The sequence below is a fragment of the Schistocerca americana genome, chromosome 5 (assembly GCF_021461395.2).
Source record: "Schistocerca americana isolate TAMUIC-IGC-003095 chromosome 5, iqSchAmer2.1, whole genome shotgun sequence".
Classification (NCBI taxonomy): domain Eukaryota; kingdom Metazoa; phylum Arthropoda; class Insecta; order Orthoptera; family Acrididae; genus Schistocerca; species Schistocerca americana.
The window spans coordinates 244,840,672-244,867,312 of record NC_060123.1 but is presented as its reverse complement, the minus strand read 5'-3'; the positions used below and the strand labels follow the sequence as shown (position 1 = coordinate 244,867,312).

Below are 26,641 nucleotides of genomic sequence, written 5' to 3'. Positions count from 1 at the left end.
CTGAGAGTGACTGACTACCATAACAAAATTATAATATTATCTATTTCCCATAACATCACTCACTAAAACTAAGAAATTTTGTAGTATATTGGCTGCTTTATTTTAACCAACTGGCTGTTATTTATTGTGATGAAATGTTTTCATTACTCTGCACTTTGTTGGTTCTGCTGAAGATTTTAGAATATTCATTTAACTGTAAGTTCTCCTGTAAATGAAAAACAGATAACTTGTGAAAACATGAGAAGATTCAGTTAATTTACTTACACAGCAGAAGAATTAAATCTCTACATGAACACTTTGGAAGAATTGTGAGTAGATGCAAGACTAGAGAACTAATCTGCAAGACTCTCACAGACACAACACCTCAAGTGAAGTTTCTTGGTGAAATATCCAAGCATTTTGAAGTACATACAGGAGTTCAACAAGGAGATGGCCTCTTTCTGTGACTGTTTAATATCGTATTAGACAAAATCTTTTGCTGGCAATCTATCTTCACAAAGAAATCAAGTATGCCATAGAGAAATTACACGATATAGCATCAAAGACAGGCCTTCAAATATTATATGAGGAGACTCATTTGATGGAAAATTTACATCATCAACATATCAGATAATTTCTACTACAAGTGAAATATAGGACAATTTTAAGTGTGTCTTCTTCTAAATATCTCACAGAAATCATAATACCATGAGGACTAGGCAGTAAAGCCAATTTAGAAAGCGTGTACAGAACAACACAGAATCACTACAACAAATGAGTGATATCCCATTATGGGAAATTTCAGTATTACAAGACAGTTGTTTTATGTGGCACATTAAATGATTTAGAAACTACATTAAAATTGATGAAATTGGAAAGTAAGAGTGAAAAATTCGCAGAAAAATATATGGTCCCATCAGTATAAATGGCATACGGATTAAAAGCCTGTGCCCAGCAACAGACACAGACAAGAGGTAAAAGACACTTTATGTTCTATGGTCACATCTACAGAATGGATGACACCAGAGTAATTAAAAACCACTTAATATAGGATGTAAAGAAATTAAGTATCAATTTTGTAGAAAATGATGGTGTAAGGGTAAGGCGTATAATTATGCTAGTACGCTGCAGGTGCACTGAAAATGTCAAATTTTTAGTTGTTACTGTAAACTCAGAATTGGCTTCATGGCACCACTAAATGTGTGTTCTGTTGTTATAGGTATCCGAACATCGTGATGTTAACTGGGCAGGAGGGGATATCCACTGTAGTGGTGGAGTGATAGAGGTTGTAATATGGTGAAATTCAGATGAGATTTTATCGCTGATTCCATAAAGCTGGACCTACTGGTAAGGCAATTCAACAATTAGTGAAGTAATTCAAACACCCCGATCTCCGCCGATCAAATATGCACTGAACGTAGTCTTAAGTCGGTGTGGCGATTGTTGGTGTAAATGGTCATTCCACGCTCGATGGTACATAAAGTATTGTGATACACGCTGAAAAAAATGCCATACCATCTGCATGTTCTCCGCCAATTACAGGATGAGGATTTGGCAGAGTGTATGAATATTTACCACGCCTAATCATTATTATTATTATTATGGACTTGCCAAACTTTAATAATGCTTACTGTGGTAATAGGATCAGAATATGAACAGTGCTACTTCCAATACTTGCAGGCTGTGCACAGTTTTTGTACGGGATTGACAGATTTCAAGAAAAGTTACTTATGAATTTCATACAGTGACTGTGTTTGTTAGAAATGTTTGCAACACACGAATAATTACAACTATGTTCGGTTACTGCACTCAAACATTATTATTACATGACATCAACTGTGTGCAGTATGTGGCTAACACTTCATATGTGCAAAAATTATGATAGATAAGACATGATCTGGCCCTAAAATATTGGTTATCTAACATCGAAATGCAATTAAAGTGTTTGAACTGCAAGCTTTGTGTGGACCTCATTATTTAAAATAGCCTACTTCAGATGACCACTGTTCAGCCAGATTCAATGGCAGCACAACTACTGATGCAAAATTAGCACATGTAAACAGAGTTATGTTTCACAGACAAAATCTACAGCCCACTGTCCTTCACTGAGAACTCCATCAGTTGAGAAGTGTATCTGGATACGTAGCAACAGTTTCTTTTACCACAGCTTGTGCAGGATGAAAGTGTGCATAACGTCATAGATATGGGTACTTTTAAATGATGTGTTTCCTAGAAGACCGATGGGCACGCAGAACCCATGATATGGGTGGTGCATTCTCAATTCCTCATACCCAAGGACTACTACATTTGAGGATACATCACGAGACTCGTGTTTCACCAACACTGTATCATCTCATTGGCAGAGCACTGAGACTGTATTAGACAAGCTGCTGCAGCTATAGCACCACAAATGCCCTGGAAATGTCTTCCATGCGGTAGCCAGGAGATGGGAGCTGTGGTGGGATGCAAATGGTGCTCATGCTAAATGTAGCATGTGATAAACATATGTCACTACAAATTATTTCAATAAAATTTATACTTAGCTGTATAATAAATTCACAAAAGGTAAAAATCACTAACAGTTAGAAGAAGTTAAGCAGGACTTATGAGAAATGAATGCCACAAATGACATCTTCAGACAATGCAAAGCATTTGGATTTATAGTAGCAAATCACACATTTGCAGAGATCAAATGTTCTCTAACTGGGCATAAAAAAAGGAAGATGATGATTATTATTATTATTATTATTATTATTATTATTATTATTATTATTATTGTAATTGGATGAATATACAGTTAAGCTTGACACTCGATCATCTTAAACTGATTTATGAATATTTTTCATTTATAGACATTGCTGACTGTATCCAAGAAGGCAATAGTAGCCAACAAAGATCCCAGTAATTCACTGCACTCATTGCTGAATATTGGTGCTGTATTTTACAAGAAAATTCAGGTAATTTACAGGAAGATGATGGAAGCAAGACTGTTAAAAGCATTTTATGGTGACTTGGGCAGAAAAGGAAGTGTACAGGCAAGGACAGGAAGAAAAACTCCAATAATATGCCAAGAGTGCCTGTACATGCCTACACTGAGTACAGGAGAAACTGCAGTAATAAAATTACTCAATATAATACAAGATAGACCTAACTTTTTTTTATCATGAAAACAGACCAGAGACCTGCTCAAAAAAGTGTCCTGAATTTTCTGCTGATGGTATTTGACATATTCAAAGATAGGATGTCATTCGATCAGAGGAAGATTTTTTATGAACTTACAAGTGGTCATGGTAGTACATATGTGTGTGTAGTCTACCTCAAAGGATTTATTCAAAAGGTAGTAAGTTTTCATTCTTTTTTTGTGTGCCTGTCAACAACTCTACACTGCTACTATGGGGGGAGTTGTCTCCTTTTCATATAAGGCATTAGTGACTCTTAAAACATTTAGTTCTGAGCAAGAGTACATGAGAAGCCTTCAGTGACTGCCATAGAAGAGTTTTAATAAAGGACCTCTCCCAAAACATGAAAAAATTCTGGTTGCCTGTAAAGTCTCTAAGCTGCACCAAAGTTAGGAAACCTATTCTGCCAGCCATAGCTCAAAACTGGATTTCTTGTTTATCATGAGGACCCACTTTAACAATTAGGCTATCTGAGCACACTTTCATCTCTAGTTAAAACTTTCACTGTCAATGGTGTTTTCATCATCATTTCCATGCATTTCTAGCAGAGGTTCATAAACAGGGTAAGTGGGAGCAGTACCAATGGGGAAATGGAGGCAGTGATGAACAATGACTTACACTGCCACAAGCAACGTATATTAAATGAATTTAACAAGTGGCCAGTGGTGGCCACAGCAGACAGTTTTGTTGCACCAATGGCAGTCAGTGTATTAATGGACTGAAATGAATGAATGGACTGATGGTGATGAAAGCAGGAGATTGGAGTTGAAGTCCTGGCCTGACACAAAGAACAGTTTGCACTGGTATCACTTCATGAGACTGCCTCTTCACAGATTTTACCCCATCATTTCATTCACTCAATGCATTTAATTTTTGTACATGAATCTTGTGGCAGGGTAAGCCTCCATCTAGTCCCTGCCCCAATGGTCCTATGACTATATATTCCTTGGGAGAACCTATGATACAAGATGTGGCAATTTAATAACCACACTAGTGCTACAAAACATTTTATTTGTCACCAATTACATCACAAAATTTATCACCTTCAATATATTCTTCTTACTGATTCCTACAACAATCCATAAGAATTTTGCATTACTCACAAAGCAGTGCTAAAGGGCTGTTTCTGTCAGCTTGTTGAAAACCTTCAGCACTTTTGCTTTCACCACTTCCATAATGTCAAATCATCTTGTCCCCTTAAGCACCAATTGGACTTAAAAGGAGCCACCACCACAGGGGACCTGGCCGGCGAATATAGTGAGTGGTCCAACATGGTGATGCTGCATTCCATACGGAACGCCTTTACAGACGAGGTGGACTGGGTTGATGCATTATCTTGATGAAGCACACAGGACTCATTGTTCTAAAAATCTCATCATCATTTCACGTCATTTGCATTAGCAATAAACATTCGCTTCTGTACACTTCCTTTAACATGGCACGAGTTTGCCCCAGTTTCACAAGAAACTTCAGGTTAACTTTTTGCTCCATCTGAACACAGGATGTCCACCCAGATGCCAGCACAAGGACTTTAATGGATGTCTGTTATCACAGGACTGAGTGATGTCTAACTAGGCCCACAGAACACTGAGTGGAGAAGCATCAACTGACACAAACATGTTAAGACCTGGCACAGTGCGCTCACCGTTTACTGGTAGCAGCACCAATCCAGTTATTTAATTGTCATGCCACGTAGTCTCCAGAAACCACGTGTGAAACACTAGTGACAATGAGAGTTTGACTCAGATTTGGTAGTATGTTCAAATAGCCTGATCGTTAAAAGACTGCTCATAATAATCAGGAAACCTATGTTAAAGTGCAAGAATGGCATAAATAGTAAATTTTCAGTTGTCGCTATAAGTTTGTTAATATCCAGGTTTAGCATGTCTGAATAGTTTGCACTGATGTCATTTCACATTACTACACCTTCACTGATTTCATCCTCATTGTTCCACTATTTTCATTAACAAGAATTTAATTACTTCCACAAAACTTACAAGTCCAGACACTCGTGAATGACACAAACTGAAGTCAAGGGTAGCAAAGCTACTGCAGTAATGCTGAACTCCGCTTTCAAATGATCTGTCTACAGAGGAGTATCCAGGAGTACTGGCCCAATTCTATCATCAAACCACAGCAGATATGAGTGACATAGATATTAGTGCAGCAGCTTTGAGAAGCAAATAGAATTGTTGAAACTGAGAACTGCCACAGGACCCAATGGAACCTTTATCATATTCTATATAGCATTTATGGACGAGTTAACACCTCTTAACTATAATATACTGTATATACCTCTCAGAAAGCAAAAGTGTCCAGCACTTTAAAGAAAGCACTGGTTACAACCCTCTACAAGAGTAGCAGAAGAATTGATCCACAAAACTACTGTCCAGTATTACTTGCATCCTTGTGTTGTACAAACATAGAACATATTCCAAGCTCAAATACAGTGAGATGGCTGAAACATAATTAACTACTCTTGCCAAGCATGGATTCGGAAAACATCAGTCACATGAAACCCAACTCTGATTATTCTCACAGGGCATCCCGAATGCCATGGATCAAGACAACCTGGTAGATCCAGTATTTCTTGACTTCCAAGAAGTTTTTGACTCTTTATCACATCAGCACTTATTAACAAAAGTACAATCAAATGGGGGTATCAAATGAAATTTGTGACACTATTGAGGATTTTTTGGTATGGAAGATGCAGATGGTGATCTGGGATGGCGAGTCACTGGCATATGTTGAAATAGCTTCAGAAGTGCCACAGAGAAGTGTGTTGGGATCCTTGCCATTCCTGCAGTAATGTATTAATGACATGGCACACAACTGTTTGGTTTCTTAAGTGTACAAGCGCATTCCATAGCACAATCCTTTGAAAACAGTGGAGTACAACTTGAGTTCAACCAGCCAGTCAGAGTGTGTCACTAGAGACAGCAAATACCAGTTTGTGTTTTGATTGATGCATGCAACTGTAGGAGAATATCTACTTCAGAAGTAAGAATTAAGGTCGGAAAATCTGAGATTACTATTGCTGGTGGAAAAAAAAAGCAAGAGATGCCGCTCCAAATCTGAAGTAAGAAGTATTTGAAACTAACTTCTTAACTGTTAATATAAAAATGACAAGTAGGATTTCCAAAACATATCTCCACCCATGGGGTCTATTCCACCATCTGATTCCTTACATGTTTCACTTTTCTGCACATTATAATGGATCTGAGATGATGAGTCTTGCAGTTTTCATACAAAATGCAGCAAAACTGCAGAAGCTGTCATTTGCCCCGTATAAAGTGAGTGATGTTATCTGGACTTAAAATTAAAACATAAGATTGCCATTTATATGTGATTACATCAAGATACAGCATATCTGGAAGTCCTTCAAAATTATTCAATATGCAGAAGACTAACTGAAATTTGTTCTCCTACTTTATACATATAGCAGACTTTACTTTCCAGCTTTACTGTTTTATTCTTATTTGGAAGACTTTTTTAATAAAAATATTTTTACTTTAATAAACATACTGAACATAGCATCATACTGAATATGAGAAAACAGATGCTATTTTTTATATAAGCTGGTCCAGCATTCTTAGAAATCAGTTTTTGTCAGTAACTGTATACCACTTTTCCACTAGTGTCAGCTTTAGAGAATACAATCAACAAATGTCTACTTTCATGCTCTTCAATGCAGCCGAGCAACACATCCCATGCAAAACTATTATAACTTCAATGTTTACAATTTAGTGCTACAAGATACTAATTTTAAAATTGTTTACTACATTCAAGAGCAAAAAGTTTGTCAAAAGCTTTGCAACAAACAAATGAACAGAGTACTGTGTCTTCTACTTTTGTGCAATTGAATTAAAAACAAACAAACAAACTCACTGAATTTCCAGGGTCTCTTGTGGGGCACCATGAGTACTGCTTTCAATCATGCTTTTGCTTCTTGCATCATCACTCTTTTTATCGAGTTCAGCGACAACATCTGGAACCCCTGTAACTACTGAGTCCCCCATGAAGCTCATATTTTCAGTTGCTATAGGTGTTGTTTCATCTTTAATATAGGAGGACAAACTTGCAACTGAAAAATTGACAGATCCCTAAAATCAGTACAAACTAACAGAGAATAAATGAAATATATACAATATTTACACAAGTGTAAAATGCATTTAGTTGTTGCAGTACCTGCACACAATGTAACTAAAATCTGCTTTAATGTGAAGAGAGATTCTATGTGTTACTAAAACAAATAGACACGCAAACTGCCATAAAAGAGAAGAATGACTGTTAAAGAGTAGCCATGTCATGGAATCAGAACAACTAATTTATCAAAATAGTGCACTTACAATCTCATGGGAATAATTACAACCTCCTACGGTACTCTATTGGTTGTATGGAGATTAATGGGCCACACTATGGTGTCACGAGTGCCTTGTTCACAAAATAAGCCCCAAGAGGGTATTGTTGCCAGATTGTGGTAAAGGCTGTCTGGTTGTGTTGCTACGGTGTGTTGAACTGAGGTATTGGGGACAATAACGATCCTTCAGTTTGAAGTAATTGCATAAGATATAAAATGAATGTAGGGTCAGGTCCACTTGTAGACTGCGGAGTAGATGGGGACCCTGATGAGCTCACTCTGTGGTGAGAGCGCACACACTGCATATAAGCCCCAGCCAACGTACTGCAGATATGAAACAGTGACATAATAAATAACACCCCATTAGACCATGGATGGGAAGAGAATTCAAGCAAAAGTGGGAAAGGAATAAAGAAAATAGTGAAGATCGTGAAGACACAGATGATGACAAAACAAGATAAAAAAAAGATAAAAGAAAGCCAGCAGGCAGAAGCCAATATGAATGCGCTAGCAGAGAAACACTTGTCACTGAGGCCTAAGAGAAGACCTTGTATATGTGTTACCAAAGGATACTGTGAATTACAGTGGTCTATAGCCCGTAGACTGCTCATGAGTCACTGCATATGTGACTTGGTGCGGACGTAGTGAAGGGCACACACAATTTCCATCCATTCTGTCATAAATACTTGATCCACTAGGCAGGAAGTCTTGTTCACTGGTCCTAGTGCAAATGAAGGAGTATCAAACATATCTGGTCTTCAACTCTTAAGCCATCGGAGGAAGAACAATTGAAGGGCTCTGCACAAGAGTGTGCTATGCCACATATTCCTCTTATCCAAGTTGGTAGTTTCCTTATTGTCTCTAGGAGCAGCACAACCCACTATCTCTGTTAGTTTCTTGAATCAGGCTACAGTTAGCAACTCAGGTATTCAAGCTTCTTATTGTCTCAAAGAGATCACAGTGGATATTTCAACACAAGTAAAAAAGAAATTTAAAAAAAAAAAAAAAAAAAACCAACACACACACACACACACACACACACACACACACACACACACAAAATGGCATTGCCTGATTGTAGCAGTGGAAAGACGTCAGTATGGAAACAGCTTTATCTTTCAGGAAGCTGTTCTCTCAGATTTTGAAAATAAATATATTCCTCACACATCTGACCAAGAATCTTCTGGGAAAGAGACATCTGGGGTATGTATTACATTTTCTTTGATATTGTGGCATAGTACTGCATTGTTGAAAAATTTGTCCAGTTAATGTTGCATTGTATGCTATAACAAAAATAATTTATCTGACCTTTACACTATGGGTAGGTAATGTATTTAGTATATTAGGAGGTGCATATTTGTATATTAAGCTATTACAGCACGCTAGATTCAACATAGACCTTGTAACTCTTGAATAAGTAGCATAGTATTCTGCAGTGCGCATAGCACTATACTGCCAAAATTTTATCCAATGTATTTATAGTTTCTCAAAGTCAAGGTTTAATTGCTATGCAACAATAATAACCACATGCAGGTTGTTGACAGTCCGATTATTTCTAAAAAGGCCACAATAAAACAAAGTGGTGATGTCCATTTTCAGGATGAGGATGAAACTACCAATAGACCAACCATCATGACACCTATGAAGATTAAGAAAGCTTATTGGAGAAACAGAAATCCAAATAGCACCCAAAAAATGAAGAGGCAAGTAAGATGAAACAAAGGTTCTGCCTATGTCAGTGATAGAACAAAAGAGAGTTACTGGGCAAAGGCGCTGGAGCCTAACTGTAAATGCAAAAAATCAGTGCTGGGTATTAATAGAAGGTAAAGCTTCCACAAATTTTAATTCTTTCTGGAATATGTTCAGTTTCAACACACACACAATGCGTAATTGTTTTCTTGCATTATGGCAAACGCAGTTACAAGGAAGAGCGTAAAAAAGGGCAAACATACTAATTAATCTAGAAGAAGCTTTAGCTATTCGTATTCAGTAAACATTTCAGGAAAACATGTAGATATTTGTCATGATTAGTTTTTGTCTTTGCATCAGTTACACAATAACAGGGGATATCTTTGAAACATTCGGAAAATAGTAGTACAGGTTCTGTGAAAACTGATGATAGAGGAAAGCATTCAAAACAGGCCAATGTTCGCCTTATTCTGAAATACCAATCACATTCAAGAAGCCAAAACCCAACTGAAGTTTATCTGGATTATGACTTAACCATACAGTCTCTTTACACAAAATATTATGTACCTTGGTGCAATGAAAGTGGTCATGATACTGTCAGTGTCAACAAATACAGATGTATATTTTGAACACAGTTCAACATTGGATTTAAGATCCCCAATCAGATACAGGCAATAAGGGTGATAAGTTAACCATAGCAAAAGAAAATGCCAGCACAACAAACGACCACTAACTTTGAAAACTCGAAGCCGAACACAAAGCACATTTACTCAAGAGCAGAGTGAATGAAGATGCTCCTACAACAGTGAGCTGAAGAAGCAAAGGAAAATGCTAACATACATGTGATAACCACAGATCTTCACAAGTGCTTCCTACTCCTATGGAGCGGTGTTCTACAAATGCTAATTGTGGATTTTTAACTTTGGTGTCCATGACTGTGCCAAAGAGGAGATGTATATGTTCCTGTGGAATGAGATAGTGGCAAAGAGAGGTAGTGCTGAAATTGTTAGCTCTATTATGAAGTGCTAAGAAATCGGCAATGCTAAAAACACAAAGAATCTTTTTGTGTTCTCAGACAACTGCATTGGGCAGAATAAGAATTGGAACATTATGGATTTCTGGAACCATATAGTAACCAGTGGTCAATTTGATTCTGTGGAGCACTGCTTTCTTATCCCAGGCCACATTTTTCTGCCTTCAGACAGGGATTTTTCTAGAATCGAGAAGTTCAAAACAGCTCACTACGGAAATGTGTATACCACTAATGAATGGAAAGATATTATTTCAAAAAGCTGCAAGAAGAAACCATTCAAAGTATCCACTATGGCAAAAGGAGATATTTTTAATGCAACTGACTGTTTTTCGAACAACATTCAGAAGAGGACAACTACTGATGACACAATGCCTCTTAAGTTCACCAACATTCACAGTTTCGAATTCCTGGGTGAAACAACATGAACAACAATGCATGTGAAATTTTCTGTGCACAGTGATGCAGTTCCAGTCACAATGGCAAAGTGAGGAGGGCCAGCAGAAGTTCAGCTCATTCAGATGAACATGGAACCAATTCCATTCGACTCAAAGCAGTTCAATGATTCACAGAATCTACTCCAGTTCATCCTGCACCATTCACTTTATAATAGTGTTAAGTGCAAAGAGATGGGAGGCGTAGCAAGTGGTGGTGATTATGACTGCCCTCTTAATGTATAAACTGAACAATCTGAGCTTTTTGTCAACAAAGAATATTTTGATTTGCTCGACATTTGTTTCATATATCATATTAAAACACACTTTTATTATACACTGCCAAATATTTAGTATGTAATAGGTATTAAATAATAAACATCATTCTTTACTGACATTGTGCCAAGTTCTGAGCAAGAAAGTGATAAGCCACCATTATTCGTGCAAGCCTTCATTTAACTGCAATTTACGTAATGTTTTTGAGATATACAATGCCGTTATACAAACTGAAAATATGCCAAACATTAGCCAATACAAGTAAAGGCACTTAAAGTAAAATACGAAAATCTGACATACAGAATTTGAAACTTTTCAAATGCACTTTTCTCACTTTTCTCTCACTTGATACACTTAAAAATGATAAGAGCACCTTTCTACAGATGGCACTTACAGTGTTGGAGAGCCCTTCTGCAAGATTTAATGGCTACAGTGATCTCTTACATCCATCATACAACTGGCCTCCAATGGGGGAATCTTGAGGAAAATTTTACCACTAGGTCTGCTGAGTGCACGATCATCATGGTCATGTGTGTCTGAGGGACTCTCCAGCAGTCCCACAGGAAGGCGTGTCACACATTAGGGAAGTGCTAAAGTGTGCCAGTCAACATTCTTAAGCATCCAATGCAGAGAGTATCCAGCTGAGTATTAGTGTGGGAGGCATGAAATGACCGAAATGACAGGGGGGGGGGGGGGGGGGGGGTGATTACCACTACAGAAATCATCATGAACCTTCCATTGAATAGAAAGGCTACAGACCATAATGTCTAAGGCTGAAATAATTGGCAGGAGGGGGCAGTATTTAGCATAAAACGTCAAAGTGTAAAAACTCTTGTTACAATTACCACAGTTAGCGGTTTTAAAAGTTACACCATTAAGGATTAAGAGCATTAAAATCAGCATGGGGGTAACTGAGATTAAACCTAATTATCTTGTGGAATGTCCTCTCTCCCTTGAGGGCGCGCACACACACACAGGGTCTCTTTCACATTCAATTTCTTGTTTTAACAGGCTCAATAATAATCTAGAATAGGTTAACATGTCATAGCAAATTGGGGTCCTTGAAGAGCTATCCAAATCACTAAGTGAAGGGAGAGCAAGTGTTTTAGTTCACAGCAAAGCTGTGACAACAGCCATTAAAATTCCTTTGCGTTATGTTTCTGTGTGTATGATAATGAGTGCAGAAAGAATAGAATTGTTGATCATTATTTTGTTTGGGTTATTAGCACCACCTGTTTATTATCTACTGGGGGTGGGGGGTCTGGGGTCCCAAGTGCAGTTGTAAAGGTATTGGTGGGAGGAGGGGGGAGGCATTCTTTTACATGAACGGATGAATTGAGGTGGCTGCTAGGGTGCAGTGATGAGGCAGGAGAAGGAATATGCATCGTTGTGGTTGATGATGGAAGACTTACTTTTTGGGATTAGCTTTCATCATACAGACATGGAAAAGGCAACTTTACTTGTTCCTGGCTACCTTACATATTAAACAATCAAACATCTTGAAATCTTGGATCTTATGTTCTTCCAACATGGCAGCCTGGTGATTAGGTGACATGATCTATGGATTCATTTGTAGATGACGTATAGCACAATTTCAAACATATGAAGCATCTCATAACGGCTGGTACAGAAGATTTTATATTACACAGGTAGACTAACCTTTTCTTTATACAGTAGTAAGCCTCCTTCAAAACCCAAGATAAATGCTCTGGTGACTGCTCTGTTATCTTTAGAATGTCACTTAACCCAACGGATGAAACAGTCACCATGTTGTTCCAAATTAGCATGAAATTTTTCCATTCATTTTAAGTATAAGGTCTTTGTGGAAAATTATACCTGTCAATATATTTAGGTTCCTTTGAGCAATAATTGTGACAAGGGCATTACCAAGTTTGTCATAGATTAACAATGCCCGTGGTAGAGCAGAGAAGATCGTTTGGATCAGTACAGATTCTATATGTATTGTTTATTGAGTTGACATCTCCACAAAAAATAACTGCTTCATATTTAGAAAAGATTCACTCCCAGTCCTGGTGCAGACCACAAATTGAGATATTTACCTCTCTCCTTGTTAGATAGGTTGGTTTCCCTCTCAATTTGTACATAAAATTAGGGAAATGTACTGGAGTTTTATCCTTCTGGCTTAAAAACACTATTGCTCTGATGAGGCTGCTGGGGCCATATGGAAACTAGTGTGGTTCAACTTAATCCTGTTTAGTACAACTGATTCGCTCTTGCCAGTAAACTACTCACTCTGACCAGAGACTCTCCCTATGCGCACACCCTGCCTAACCAATGATCACCTGGCACGAAGGTCTGTTCCCAGAGTTCTCATGTCCCAAAGAAGATAAACATATACTCCTTGGCATTCGTGGAGAGAAACAGCATGTTCCCTGTACAGGTACTTGACTAACTGCCACCCCCCTCCCACTTTCTATACTGTTCTCATGATCCAGTAGAACCAAAGCACTCTAACAATGCCAGCTGCTCTATTCAACTCCAGTCCAGGTACTTTTCCTCCTTTCATGGTCTTCATCACATCCTCTACTTCTGTCCACATTAGAGCCATCTCTACATGCCCTACATTCTCAAGCTTCTGATTTTCCCTCTTCCACACTTCCATTGGGATTTATTAACTCATCAAAATATTCCTGTATTTCCTGTTGATTAACAACTTCCTTTCCTTCTTTATTTTTCACTCAGACATTTTCCATCACACCTGTTTTCTTAGTCTCAACCATTCCACAGACAACCTTCTTATTCTCCTCACTGTCTACTTCCATCATATTTGTTTATTCTTCCATCCATTTCATCTTCTCCCAAACTACCACTCTCTTACCCACTTTCTTCCTGCAGTATTCATTTCTTGCTTCCACTGTTCGCTTTTGAAACCATTAAATTACAAAAAAATATAATGTTCCAGAAATATTTTCTGTGGTTTTTTACCTTTAATTACTAAATAAATCTGTTGTTTCTAAAACTGAATGTAACATCTATGTCATTATATACTTACCACTGATGGGTGTGCTAGCAAATTCTGACTCACTCAAACTATTAGTCAACAAGTCAATCTGATTTGCAAGATCTGCCACTTCCTGAAGTTTTGAACTATCTGGAAAATGAAACAGCAGCAAGTCAGTCACATGTCACCACAGGAACATTATAGCAATGGCTGAATTTCTGACTAGACCCACATGCAAGTAAAGAGCATAATGTGTTGTGTGTGCTGAATAGGTGGAAAGGAAGGGATATCAAGTAGCCAAATGCAAAAATTTGACAGACCATAATTCCAGAGTTCTACGAATTTTCCCGGTATCCACTACACTGTTTTTATTTTGGTCTTCACATACGCTTTAAAGAAAAATTACAATATTTATTTCTTTTCAAAATTACATAACCAGAAAATGATTAAAATCTCAGAAATGTCAGTTCAAATTTTGTTTTAAGCCACAGCAACGAACAAACTTATTTTGAACAACACACAACATTCATCAATTTTATACTGCTGTCCATCTACGAATACTTATAGGCATAAAAAGTCAGTGTCATTTGGTAAGCTGTGCTTCAAAGAAACTACTCCAAAGAAACTACTCCACTTTTACAGTACGGAGAAGTTGATTCTGAATGTTCAATGTCAGGTCACTTTGGGTGGAACCCACAAGGCAGTGCTGCATTAACAGGCACAAGCTGGTAACTGCCAGTTTTGCGAGATGTGGGTTACAGTGACAGACATGCCAGCGCATTATGAAGCCAGGATAACCAAGTGCAGCAGTAAACTGTACTTTGCAGCAGAAAGTGTGTCGCACATGGGGCAATGTCGTCACACCAGAATAAGTCTCTTGTTATGGGTGATGTAAATAGGTGCCGGGTTTCAGTGAAACAAATGTGTGTAAGAGGCATATAAATAAGTCTGCACTTTGAGGTAGGTGCTCATTTCTCATCACTGGAAACCAGCAGCAGCACCACCGCAACATCAGAGGTACACTAGACTGTGAGACAACTGGGCACCACCAGCAGCAGCAGCAGCCATGGGTTCAAGACCGAGCTGCACCTGCTGCCAGCTCTATGCCCTTCACAGGACCTTACAGCCCCAGTGACCTGCCATCTCTGCCTGCCACCTACAATGCCAATTCCTTCATAGGATTTTGTGCCACAGTGGCAGCTGTTGCCCAACTTCTACCACAGGGCAGCAATACATACCCCACCCACAGTAGTCCCCACATACCATAATCGAGCACAAATTTTAGTACTGCGTGGGCAAAATATAACTTTTCGTGCGCACGTCATTTTAGTAATAAGAACTTGTGTCCTGAAGGTAGATGCAATGTGAAACTAGGCACCAAGTTTTATCTGTGATGCACCCATGAACTGACTGATGTTCTGTATGAAATGGATAATTTTAATCAAGCTACTATATTACAAAAACTGACAATCTTACTGTGAAGGAAAAAATGTTGGCTAACAATATGTGTTTTAAATATTAAAGAGGTTTTGTTTCATCCAGTTCAGGTTAAGGGTAATGAACAACCAACTTAAAGTGAACACATGCTGGAATATTCACTCACGCATCATAATACTGAAAATCAAAAGGCAGAGCTTATGGAGGGAAGGGATCACTGTGAGGGACATGATCATCAGCTCCTGATGTCATTTGCACAGCATTTGAATCTGATCTATTGCATAAATCTTTTTGGCCAATTGGTTCAGAGTTGTACAAAACTGTAATATAAGGCACATCACTAGGATGGATTGGCATAGTAGGGCAGAGATGAGAGCGGCAACCAACAGGAAGCAAACAAAAAGACGTAGTGGGCAAGTCATATTTAAGCTGGTCTTTAAAGCGTGAGAAGCTCATTTTTAAGGGTGCAAGTTTTGGTGACATTTGTGTGATTGATTTTTAGGTGTCTAGTGGCCATTTAGTACGACTGTGGAGACTGATTATTTCGCGAGTCCACTGCAACATAGAATTTTTCAGAAAGCGTGATCTAAGAGGAACTGGAAAGTTTCATATGGAAGTGAGTTAATACATATAAACAGTCTGAACTGTTTTAATTATGTATAGCGGGAAATAATTTACGTCTGCTTTGAGAATTCGGTTGTCTGCCAAAGTGGACTGAAGTAACTAATGCCACCACTAAAATTGCGTTTAGGGAATGAACATTATAATTTCAAAAGTGTTTGTTGTTGCTTTGTTCATTTGTTACAAGCTATGAGCTACACTGATCAGCCTGAACATTTTGACCACCTACCTAATAGTTGGTATGTCCTTTGGCACAGATAACAGCAGAAACATGTTATGGTGTGGAAGCAATGAGCCCCCATAGGTCACTGGAGGGAGTTGGCACCACATACACACATACAAGTCACCCATTTCCCGTACATCCTGGCCAGGGGGATGAGCTCTGACACTATTTCCAACCACATCCCAGACGTGTTCGGGTTCAGATCTGTCAAGTTGGGGGGCCAGCACATCAATTGGAACTCGCCACTGCATCCCTCGAACCTCTCCATCATACTCATGGCCTTGTGAAATGGTCCATTATCTCACTGAAAAATGGCACTGCCATCAGGAAACGTGATCGTCATGGGGAGGTGTACGTCGTCTGCAACCAGTGTATAATACTCCTTGGTCATCATGGTGCCTTGCACAAGCTCCACTGGACCCATGGATGCCCACGTGAGTGCTTCACAGAGCATAATGGAGCTGCCATAGCTGTCCCATAGTTCACCTGGAAGACGATGAATTCACACCTTTCCGTTGGCAGGATGAAGTAGGTATTGGGCTCCATCATACCACACAAAACGCTGCCACTGCACCTATGTCTGCTGCCAATGGTCAAGTGCCCATTTCAGTAATGCAATGTGTTAATAATGGCACATGCATGGGTCGTTGGCTGCAGAAGGCCATCATTAGGAGCGTTTGGTGCACTGCGTGTTCAGACACACTTTTATTCTGCCCAGCATTAAAGTCTTATGTTAGTTCTGCAATGGTTCACTACCTGTCCTGTTTTACCAGTCTACACAGTCGACAATGTCCAACACCTGTAATGAGGTGGCCGCCCGATCCACAATGTCTGGATGTAGTTTTGGCTCAGTTTTGCCATGTGCTGAAGACATTCACCACAGTACTGCTTGAACACCCAACAAGTCGTGCAGTTTCCTATCTGCTTGTGCTGAGCCTTTAGGCCATTGCAAATTGCTCTCAGTCAAACTCAGATAGATCGTGTGCTTTGCACAGGGACAGCACACAGATACTAAATGCACCATGTGCGTGTTCACTAGCAGTCATTCCTAACCAGATGATGTTGCTATCGCCTGGACAGGATTATATTAATAGTAGGTTGGGGGTCGAACGTTCTGGCCGATCAGTGTAGATTTACAAGTCCACAAAGAACTTCTAAGGCTAGTATACATAGTGACATTAGGTTGCACAATCTTTTCCAGAAACGAGTTCTGTGCATGTAGTTTCTTACATAGCTGTAGACACAGCGACACCAGCGTACACACCAGTTTCGTTGTTTTGTGAGTGCTGGACTCAGGTCTGGAAGTTTTGGCAGCTGCATAAGTTGTAGCGAAATTAATACTTGTCAGCATGAAATCGCTGCATAAAAAAGGAAACAAGAGATTTTTTGGGTTTGTAACTGGTTAAACAAATGATATCAAGCTCAGTTGGTCAGCACCCTTGCTGAAAGAAATTGTTGTGGAAGACCTGAGAAGTTATTTCTGTCTACAAACATTACAAGATCATGAAACTTCCTGGCAGATTAAAACTGTGTGCCGGACCGAGACTAGAACTTGGGACCTTTGCCTTTCCCGGGCAAGTGCTCTACCAACTGAACTACCCAAGCATAACTCACGTCCCGTCCTCACAGCTTTAATTCCGCCTCGTCTCCTCACTTGCCTGCGAAAAGCTAAGGTCCCGAGTTTGAGTCTCAGTTCGGCACACAGTTTTAACCTGCCAGGAAGTTTCATATCAGCGCACACTCTGCTGTAGAGTGAAAATTTCATTCTAATCACCAGATCAGTTTACATTTCTTCTAAACGAAGTTAATAATGCAATAATGAAGAAAGATAGTGTAACGCATGAAGCATTGTAGCCACAACTGAAACTACAAATTAAACTGTCTACATGAATACTCTGCAAATCACAATTAAGTGCCTGGCAGAGGGTGTGTTGCCAAGCAATTGGTGAATCATATTCATCTCTACAATACCTATAATGTGTTCAAAAAATCAATACTGCCAAATTCAGCACTGTTCTCTTAGCAGTTGCAGACAGTAATTACTTTTCAAATAATTTTGGGTGAATCAGGAAGCGTACCCGACAGTGAAATTTTTACAAGCAGTACTCTAAAACCGGCAACAGAGCCAGAACTCTCAGCCTGCCAGAAGAAACAGTTTTTAGCTGGTGATGATGCATTTCTGTTAACACCACATTTAATGGAATCTTTATCAAAGCATGGTCCACTGAGTTTCAAAGAAAGAATATTCAATTACAAATTGTCAAGAGTTCACCCTGTAGTGGAAAATGCACTTGGGAATTTAGTTTCCAAATTTCCTGTACACACATCACCTTAAGAAAGAATCGGTATATTCAAAAGATGGAATTTTAACCTTTTAGACATGAGCTGTTCCACAGCCAGATGTTTTGTTTATCTGTATTTTTCTGAATTCATTGTATATTGCTCCTAATTGTATGACTTTTGCTCTTCAGCTCAGATATTGTCAACCCATCTATATGCAGACTGTTTAGGACAATCTCAATTGCAGCATCATGTCACTGCTTGTTTTTGTATTCCACATCGTAGATCTACAAAAAGCAAACAATCTCCTCCATTCCCAACTTCGTATTTCACTTTACCACTTTACCAACATGACATCTACCCACAGAACGAGTGCAGCTAGTGTTGCCGAACTTGTACCAAGCCGAAACTATTTAGTTTCACCAATGAGTTACACAAACCTGCGCCACGCATATAGAGTGCCTGGTAAGGCCGGTAGTGCAGTCTAGAGTCATAGTGTAAACTACGCTTTACACATGTAATCTTTATAAATAGGAAATATTTTGCTAGGTTGTGTGATCATAGACTACAATTGACAGACCATAAACAGATAATTTGATTGATCATTTATGTTTCCCACCTGCCGGTAGCTAGCAGGGATCCAGGTTGAAGGTGAGAAAAATCACGTATCTAGCATCTGCCAATGACATGATCCGATTTCCCAGATCTAAGGAATCACTGATACAGTGAGAGACAATGTAGAAGCTGCAGTGAGCAAGCCCTGTTTTCTGGTGAATGAAGTTAAGATTGAATAACTGGTGACATAATTTTTTCAAATTCATGGCAGGATTTGACAGCAAGTGGTGATAAATGTTTTGAAGAGAAACAGTCTTGACTGCAAAACAGGTTTTATTACTTTATATTTTGCTAGTAACATCTCACATTGTTTAAAGGATCTTCAGATTGGCCTACAAAGAAAATACAAACTTTTCTTGCACAGTGATGATGCAGCCCTTTTCTCTGCCCAGCTTATCTGATGATAACCAGAACTCGTGCTTATCCAAGATACCCACTCCAGCTACTTGTAGTCACAACCAAATCTTAAGAAGGGTTCACGATCTTAAATATCTGGAGGTTATCTTTAAAGAGGATGCAATGCATGAAGCAGACAACAAAATGAGGATCCAAGCCAAAAACCATTCATACGTAAGTCTGTCAGCTTTCTAAATTTCTTAGTCTGTTACGGAATTTCAAACTCCAGCAGTTTAACAAAAATCTAATCCACCCACAAGGCTGTAAGCTCCGGTACAAAATGATATCACTGGAGAACAGAGGTTACAACATTGTGGGCCAGATGAGTGCTACAACTGTCAAAATATTGTAAACCTGATGTGAACCAAACATCTTGTTGCAGATTGGCATAGGGGCTATCTGGTGGCACAAAACAGGAAACACAATCCTGTGGAAGAGGAGCCTTGGTGTCACATGTGGTCCTCTGGGTCCGAAAGTGTAAATAAACTAAGAAGTAGTACTAAAACTGACAGTACATTTTCAGATTTTATCAATCAGTTACATCAATAACAGTAGAATAAAATACTATCCTCAGAAATAATTATACTTATTTGTGAAGATACAAAATACTTTAGAGTAAATGGAAATCACCATTTACACTGCTCTTTGAAAATATTTCAATTTTCACTACTGGTTTGTTTCATCATCAAACATCACCAGGTGGCAATTACCTAATTACTAGGTGAAGTTCAATGAAATGATTTGATAGTGAATATTTACATGTTTTCTGAACAGCAGATAAGGTAGTGATTTCCAGATACTTCTTTATCCTACGTTTGGAGATAGAGAAGCCAATTTAGAAACAATTTTCAATTTTATCTGATTTCCAAATAGTAATTACTTGCAGAACAGAAGGAATGGTATAAGATACAAATCTCTCTCCCTCAACTAAGTTCAAGAACCCCTGTATCTATACTACACAAAATTAGTTAGGTATTCCAATTCAGTAGATTCAAAGCATGAAAAATTGTGCAGCAGTGAACAACAGCACTCACTTTTAAATAATAATAAAACCTATTATAAAGGGTGTTCCACCTAAACTTTTCACTGCCAGTATCTCTGGAACAACAATAGAGATTGACAAACAACTTTCAAGGCATGACTACAGCTGGAAGTCACAATAGTAAATACTATGAGACCTTCTAAACAGTGTGCAAATATTGGTTTCAACACAAACTGACACCCCACATTATTCTACACACAATCATTAACATGAGAAACCACAATAATAATGGTGTTGGTTGCATCGGGATATGTTAATTACATCCTGAGAATTTGGAATGTGAAGTCGATGCGTGAAATGAACAAAATGCGCCACTATTGCACTTCCTGCGATGCAAGCGTGACCCGCACATTGCTTGTAATCACAATGTGATTGATGTCCATATTCTTACTTTCACTGTTATCCTAAGGACAGAAAATAATATTAGGGAGTCCTGCCACACACATTGATATGTACATAATGGTGTCCCTTGTTCATACTGTCTTTGTCTACGTACAGACTACAGAGTCAGCTGGTGTACACCTCACCATTACACCATCCAAGTCAAATATTTCCCTCTGCAGTTGTGTACAGGAATGGGCCGCAATCAGCGCTGTGTGTGGGAACAACTCATTGCGAAGCAGGCTGGTCTGTGTGGAAGTGCACAGAGGTACACAGCACCAGTGACTGTACATTGTAATTGGGGTCACTTTGGTAATCGTGATATTACGAGGGCAGTTCAATAAGTAATGCAACACTTTTTTTTTCTCGGCCAATTTTGGTTGAAAAACCGGAAATTTCTTGTGGAATATTTTCAAACATTCCCGCTTCGTCTCGTATAGTTTCATTGACTTCCGACAGGTGGCAGCGCTGTACGGAGATGTTAAAATGGTGTCTGTAACGGATGTGCGTTGCAAACAACGGGCAGTGATCGAGTTTCTTTTGGTGGAAAACCAGGGCATCTCAAATATTCATAGGCGCTTGCAGAATGTCTACAGTGATCTGGCAGTGGACAAAAGCACGGTGAGTCATTGGGCAAAGCGTGTGTCATCATCGCCGCAAGGTCAAGCAAGACTGTCTGATCTCCTGCGTGCGGGCCGGCCGTGCACAGCTGTGACTCCTGCAATGGCGGAGCGTGCGAACACACTCGTTCGAGATGATCGACGGATCACCATCAAACTACTCAGTGCTCAACTTGACATCTCTGTTATTAGTGCTGTCACAATTGTTCACCAGTTGGGATATTCAAAGGTTTGTTCCCGCTGGGTCCCTCGTTGTCTAACCGAACACCATAAAGAGCAAAGGAGAACCATCTGTGCGGAATTGCTTGCTCGTCATGTGGCTGAGGGTGACAATTTCTTATCAAAGATTGTTACAGGTGATAAAACATGGGTTCATCACTTCGAACCTGAAACAAAACGGCAATCAATGGAGTGGCGCCACACCCACTCCCCTACCAAGAAAAAGTTTAAAGCCATACCCTCAGCCGGTAAAGTCATGGTTACAAATTCTGGGACACTGAAGGGGTTATTCTGTTCAATGTCCTTCCCCATGGTCAAACAATCAACTCTGAAGTGTATTGTGCTACTCTTCAGAAATTGAAGAAACGACTTCAGCGTGTTCGTAGGCACAAAAATCTGAACGAACTTCTCCTTCTTCATGACAACCCAAGACCTCACACAAGTCTTCGCACCCGAGAGGAGCTCACAAAACTTCAGTGGACTGTTCTTCCTCATGCACCCTACAGCCCCGATCTCGCACCGTCGGATTTCCATATGTTTGGCCCAATGAAGGACGCAATCCGTGGGAGGCACTACGTGGATGATGAAGTTATTGATGCAGTACGACGTTGGCTCCGACATCGACCAGTGGAATGGTACCGTGCAGGCATACAGGCCCTCATTTCAAGGTGGCGTAAGGCCGTAGCATTGAATGGAGATAATGTTGAAAAATAGTGTTGTGTAGCTAAAAGATTGGGGAATAACCTGGTGTATTTCAATGCTGAATAAAACAACCCCTGTTTCAGAAAAAAAAATGTGTTGCATTACTTATTGAACTGCCCTCGTAAATTATATGTACATCCGTTCAAGGAATTTGAACTGGTATTCACAAAAGAGGAAATGGCTGACATAATATTACTTTATGGAGAATGTCACCAAAATGGCAGATCTGTGGCACAGGTGTATGCCCAATGGTACCCTAACAAATGTTATTCGACCCATCATACATTTATGAATATTGTTACAAGACTCCGCATGACGGGGCGATTGTCTCCACGAACGCATATCTGGAGCAGAGGCATAACACATGAAACAACAGAGGTAGCTCTTCTGGCAGCTACTGCAATAAACTGTCATGTAAGTATTCGTGAAATGGAGAGACAGATGGGAATCCTTCGAACAAGCATTATGCATATTCTGCACGGGCACAGATAACGCCCAATCACATGGTGCTGCATCAAGTCCTCCATGGCAATGACATTCACTGGAATACTGTCAGTGGGTTCTGCAGCAAGGCTATGAATTTGTGCATAGGGTACTTTTTACTGATGAGGCCATGTTTAAAAACCATGGGAATGTCAGCTTTCACAATATGCACTGCTGTCACGAGAAAACCCACATTGGAATCGCCGGGTTGAACATCAACATCAAAGCATGGTGTGGTATTGTAGGACACCACATCATTGGACCATATTTCAAAGATGGCACTCTTAATGGCCGACAGTATGAGCGGTTCCCGAGATGTACCTTACCTGGACCAATTGAAGATGCACCCCTTCATATGTGTAAAGTATCATCATGATGGATGCCCTACGCATAATGCCATGGTGGCACGACAGGTGATAAACCAACAATTCCTACAACAATGGATTGGACGGGGCAGCCCCATTCAGGTATTTGCAGCACAGTCACCAGACCTCACCCATATGGACTTTTTTTCTCTGGGGACATGTGAAAGATGTCACTTGTCAGCAGGTCCCAACAATAATGGCCAACGTGAAAGCCCGTATTACTGCTGCATGTGCTGCAATAACACCACAAACACTGACAGCTGTGAATGGAGCTGTGATGGATTGCGCACAGCGCGGTTGCCAAACAAATGGCAATCTCTTCTAACATACATGGTAGCGTTTCGGCTGCAAGACATGTATGTGATTGCACACCAGCAAACATGTTGTGTATTACAGAGAAGATATATGTTTGTTTTGTTAGTACTAGTTTATGTATGCATTGCACCATCTGCAACAGTTCAATTGTGTTGCAGTCATTAAAGATGTTCAGTGACTGTCCTGTACATAGCACGTGCCGTCTTGTAATTGATGTAGAACTACGTACAAATAATATGTAGCCCCTGTGAGACCCTTTGACAGCCATTAATTTTGTTTACTCTGGCTGCTGGTTATTGGTATTTCATTACTGTTATGTCCATTTTATTACTGTCAAAAAGTTCAATAAACCATGCCCTTGTTTTCATTGTGGGTGACATGAATCCCAGGCCACATATTAGCAGTATGTAAGTACAGTGTCTGTGGCATCATAATACATCAATCACATCACGATTACGAGCAACGTGTGGGTCACACATGCATTGCAGCAAGTGCAACAGTGATGCGTTTTGTTCATTGCATCTGTCAATTTCACATTCCAATTTCTCAGGAAGTAACAGATCTATTGCAATGTAAACAATGCCATTATTATTGTGATTTCTCGTGTTACTGGCTGCATGTGGAATAAAATGGGGTGTTCACTTTAAAAAAAACATAAGTATATGTTGAAACCAATATTTTCACAGTTTAGAATGTGTCTCGGTATTTACTTTCGCGAGCCCCTGCCGTACATTGTTACCCGTGAAAGCCATTTGTAAATATCTATTGTGGTTCCAGAGATACTGGCAGTGAAAAGTTTAGGTGGGACACCCTGTACAGTAGCAGTACTCTCCAAGGGTACACACTTTATGTGTAATTTCATTTCAAAATAACATATGGAATTTAAGGCTTTGTAGCATTAATTACATGCAATTATAAGTAATACACAAAATGAAACTGGTACTCAAACAGTTTTGTTTGTATACCTGTGCACAAAGAAATAAGTATGGAATGACACAGAGTTACTGAAGAACATGTTGAAGGAGTGAGAGTGTTTCACACATAGCCCCAAGACATCAATTCAGAAGGCTAGTCATAAATTAGTAATTCTAGTGATGTCTGTGGGGAGACTTAAGGAGATGCCTACAGCTGTGTCCTTATTGTTTGCAGATGTTACAACCTCTAAAACTTACAAACTATGGTTTATGTGCCAATTTTGCAAATTAAAGTTGCTGCATGATGAAGATTTTTCAGGATTGTATTTTTTCAGTGATGAATCAACATTTCCCCAAAGTAGAAATGCGAATGCATAAAGAGTACATTTGGCGGTCAGCAAATCCCCAAGAGATTGTACAGTTGCAACATCACTCCTTTAAATTGAACATTTTTTGTGCTTTATCCTGGCAGAAGGTTTATGGGCCTTTCTTTTTCGAATCAACTGTAACTGGTGTTTCTTATCGTGATGTGCTAGAACTATGGCTATTCCCTCAACTGGATGAAGCTGATGCACAGAAATTTATTTGGCAGCAAGATAGCGAACTGCCTCAATGACAAACTCAAATGCGTGATTGGTTAAACAACGTTGTACACAACTACTGGATTGGACACAAGGGCCGAGATGACAGAACTTGTTCTGCATGACCTCTACATTCACACATGATCTGGCATTCACACAAAAGCTGACACCACGAGATTTTTACTTTTGGTGTGTCATATAGGATATTGTTTCTGTGCCTCTGCCACAAGCTGATCCAACTTTAGAAACAGCAGTGCTGCAACAATTACACCAGACGCTCTCCTAACGATTCTGTATGAGGAATGGTGTTCGCATTAAACACTTGCAAGAAAAACTTGTTTGAGTTGCTCTTTCATTCTGTGTATTATTTATAGCTGTAAGTTTAATGTAATAAAAGCTGCAAGGCCCTAAAACCAGTACATTTGTTTTGAAACCCCCTGCATATACTGCCCAGCATTCTTTTGCAACTAAAACCAACTTACAATATCTACAAGGAAAAGAGTTACCAAATTTCGATTTCAACTAAAGATCTCAGTTTTCTTACTTATCAGACAACTGCTATGAATCTTTGCTGCAGGCTACAATAATACAGTAAAAAAAAAAAAAATAAATAAATAAATAAACTAGTGTGACAATCCGGTCTACTGCCACAACTCTCAAGCTTTTTACCCCCTCCCCTCTCCCCCCCCCCCCCCCCCCACACACACACACACACACACACACACACACACACACACACACACACACACACACACACACACACACACTAGCCAGTCTGGGAATAACTAGCTTACTACATTACCTTTCCACAGTGCTTGCTGGTATTCATCAATTTCCTCGCATACCAAATTAACCCTTCCCCTTTCCCCACTATCCTTCCCCTCTCTCCTAATTCCATTCATGTTAGCACTGCTGAGACAGTACGAAGACATTGTAAGTGCAATCCAACTTCGCATAGTTAGTCTTATCCCACAGAAGATTAATGTTCTCAGATGACATCTGGAATCATGAAGTTGCTCCACTCTTTTCTCTTGTATGCCTCTACACCTACCATTCTCTCAATGAAATTTCATAATTTCCTTTCCTTATCCTATTGCAATGGAGCACGAGATGAATCCAAATTATTTGAGACATTTATGGCTATCATCAGACCTTGATGTCCAAGGTAACAATGATGGTAACACTCAATAGTACAGTAACAAATGGGTTTTAATAAAACAAGTTTAGATTCTGTGGAATTTTTTTTGGACTTACCATGGTAGCTATTTAGTAGCTTAAAAGCATTTACCATTTTTTTTAAAGCAGTGGCATAAAGTTGAAATAAGGAGGCTTGCATAAGATAAAATTGCGTATGAGCTCAATGTCATGGTTCAAGTAATGAATGACGTACGAACAATATTCAAATGATTAAAGAGATGTGTTACCAACGGCAAACAATCTTTGAAGCAACATCACAAAACACGGAGACAACTGGAAATAATGGTGATTTCGAAAAGAGTAAACTGCCAGTGCAACATTGTGGTATCACTAAGCGGCAG

General features: G+C 39.4%; 1 protein-coding gene across 3 annotated transcripts in view; it reads right to left on the bottom strand.

The window, feature by feature from the left end:
* The window catches only part of LOC124615508 (EH domain-binding protein 1-like), a 206,554-nt gene that overhangs the window by 144,356 nt on the left and 35,557 nt on the right, over positions 1 to 26,641 (bottom strand). For 2 of the 3 annotated variants that reach the window (XM_047143464.1, XM_047143466.1), the window contains exons 5-6: positions 13,961 to 14,059; positions 7,047 to 7,242 (exon numbers count right to left, since the gene is read on the bottom strand). The exons of the other annotated variant lie outside the window; for it this stretch is intronic. In XM_047143464.1, the coding sequence (XP_046999420.1) occupies positions 7,047 to 7,242; positions 13,961 to 14,059 (295 nt within the window). The remainder of the gene's footprint in view (positions 1 to 7,046; positions 7,243 to 13,960; positions 14,060 to 26,641) is intronic. 3 annotated transcript variants of the gene reach the window in all.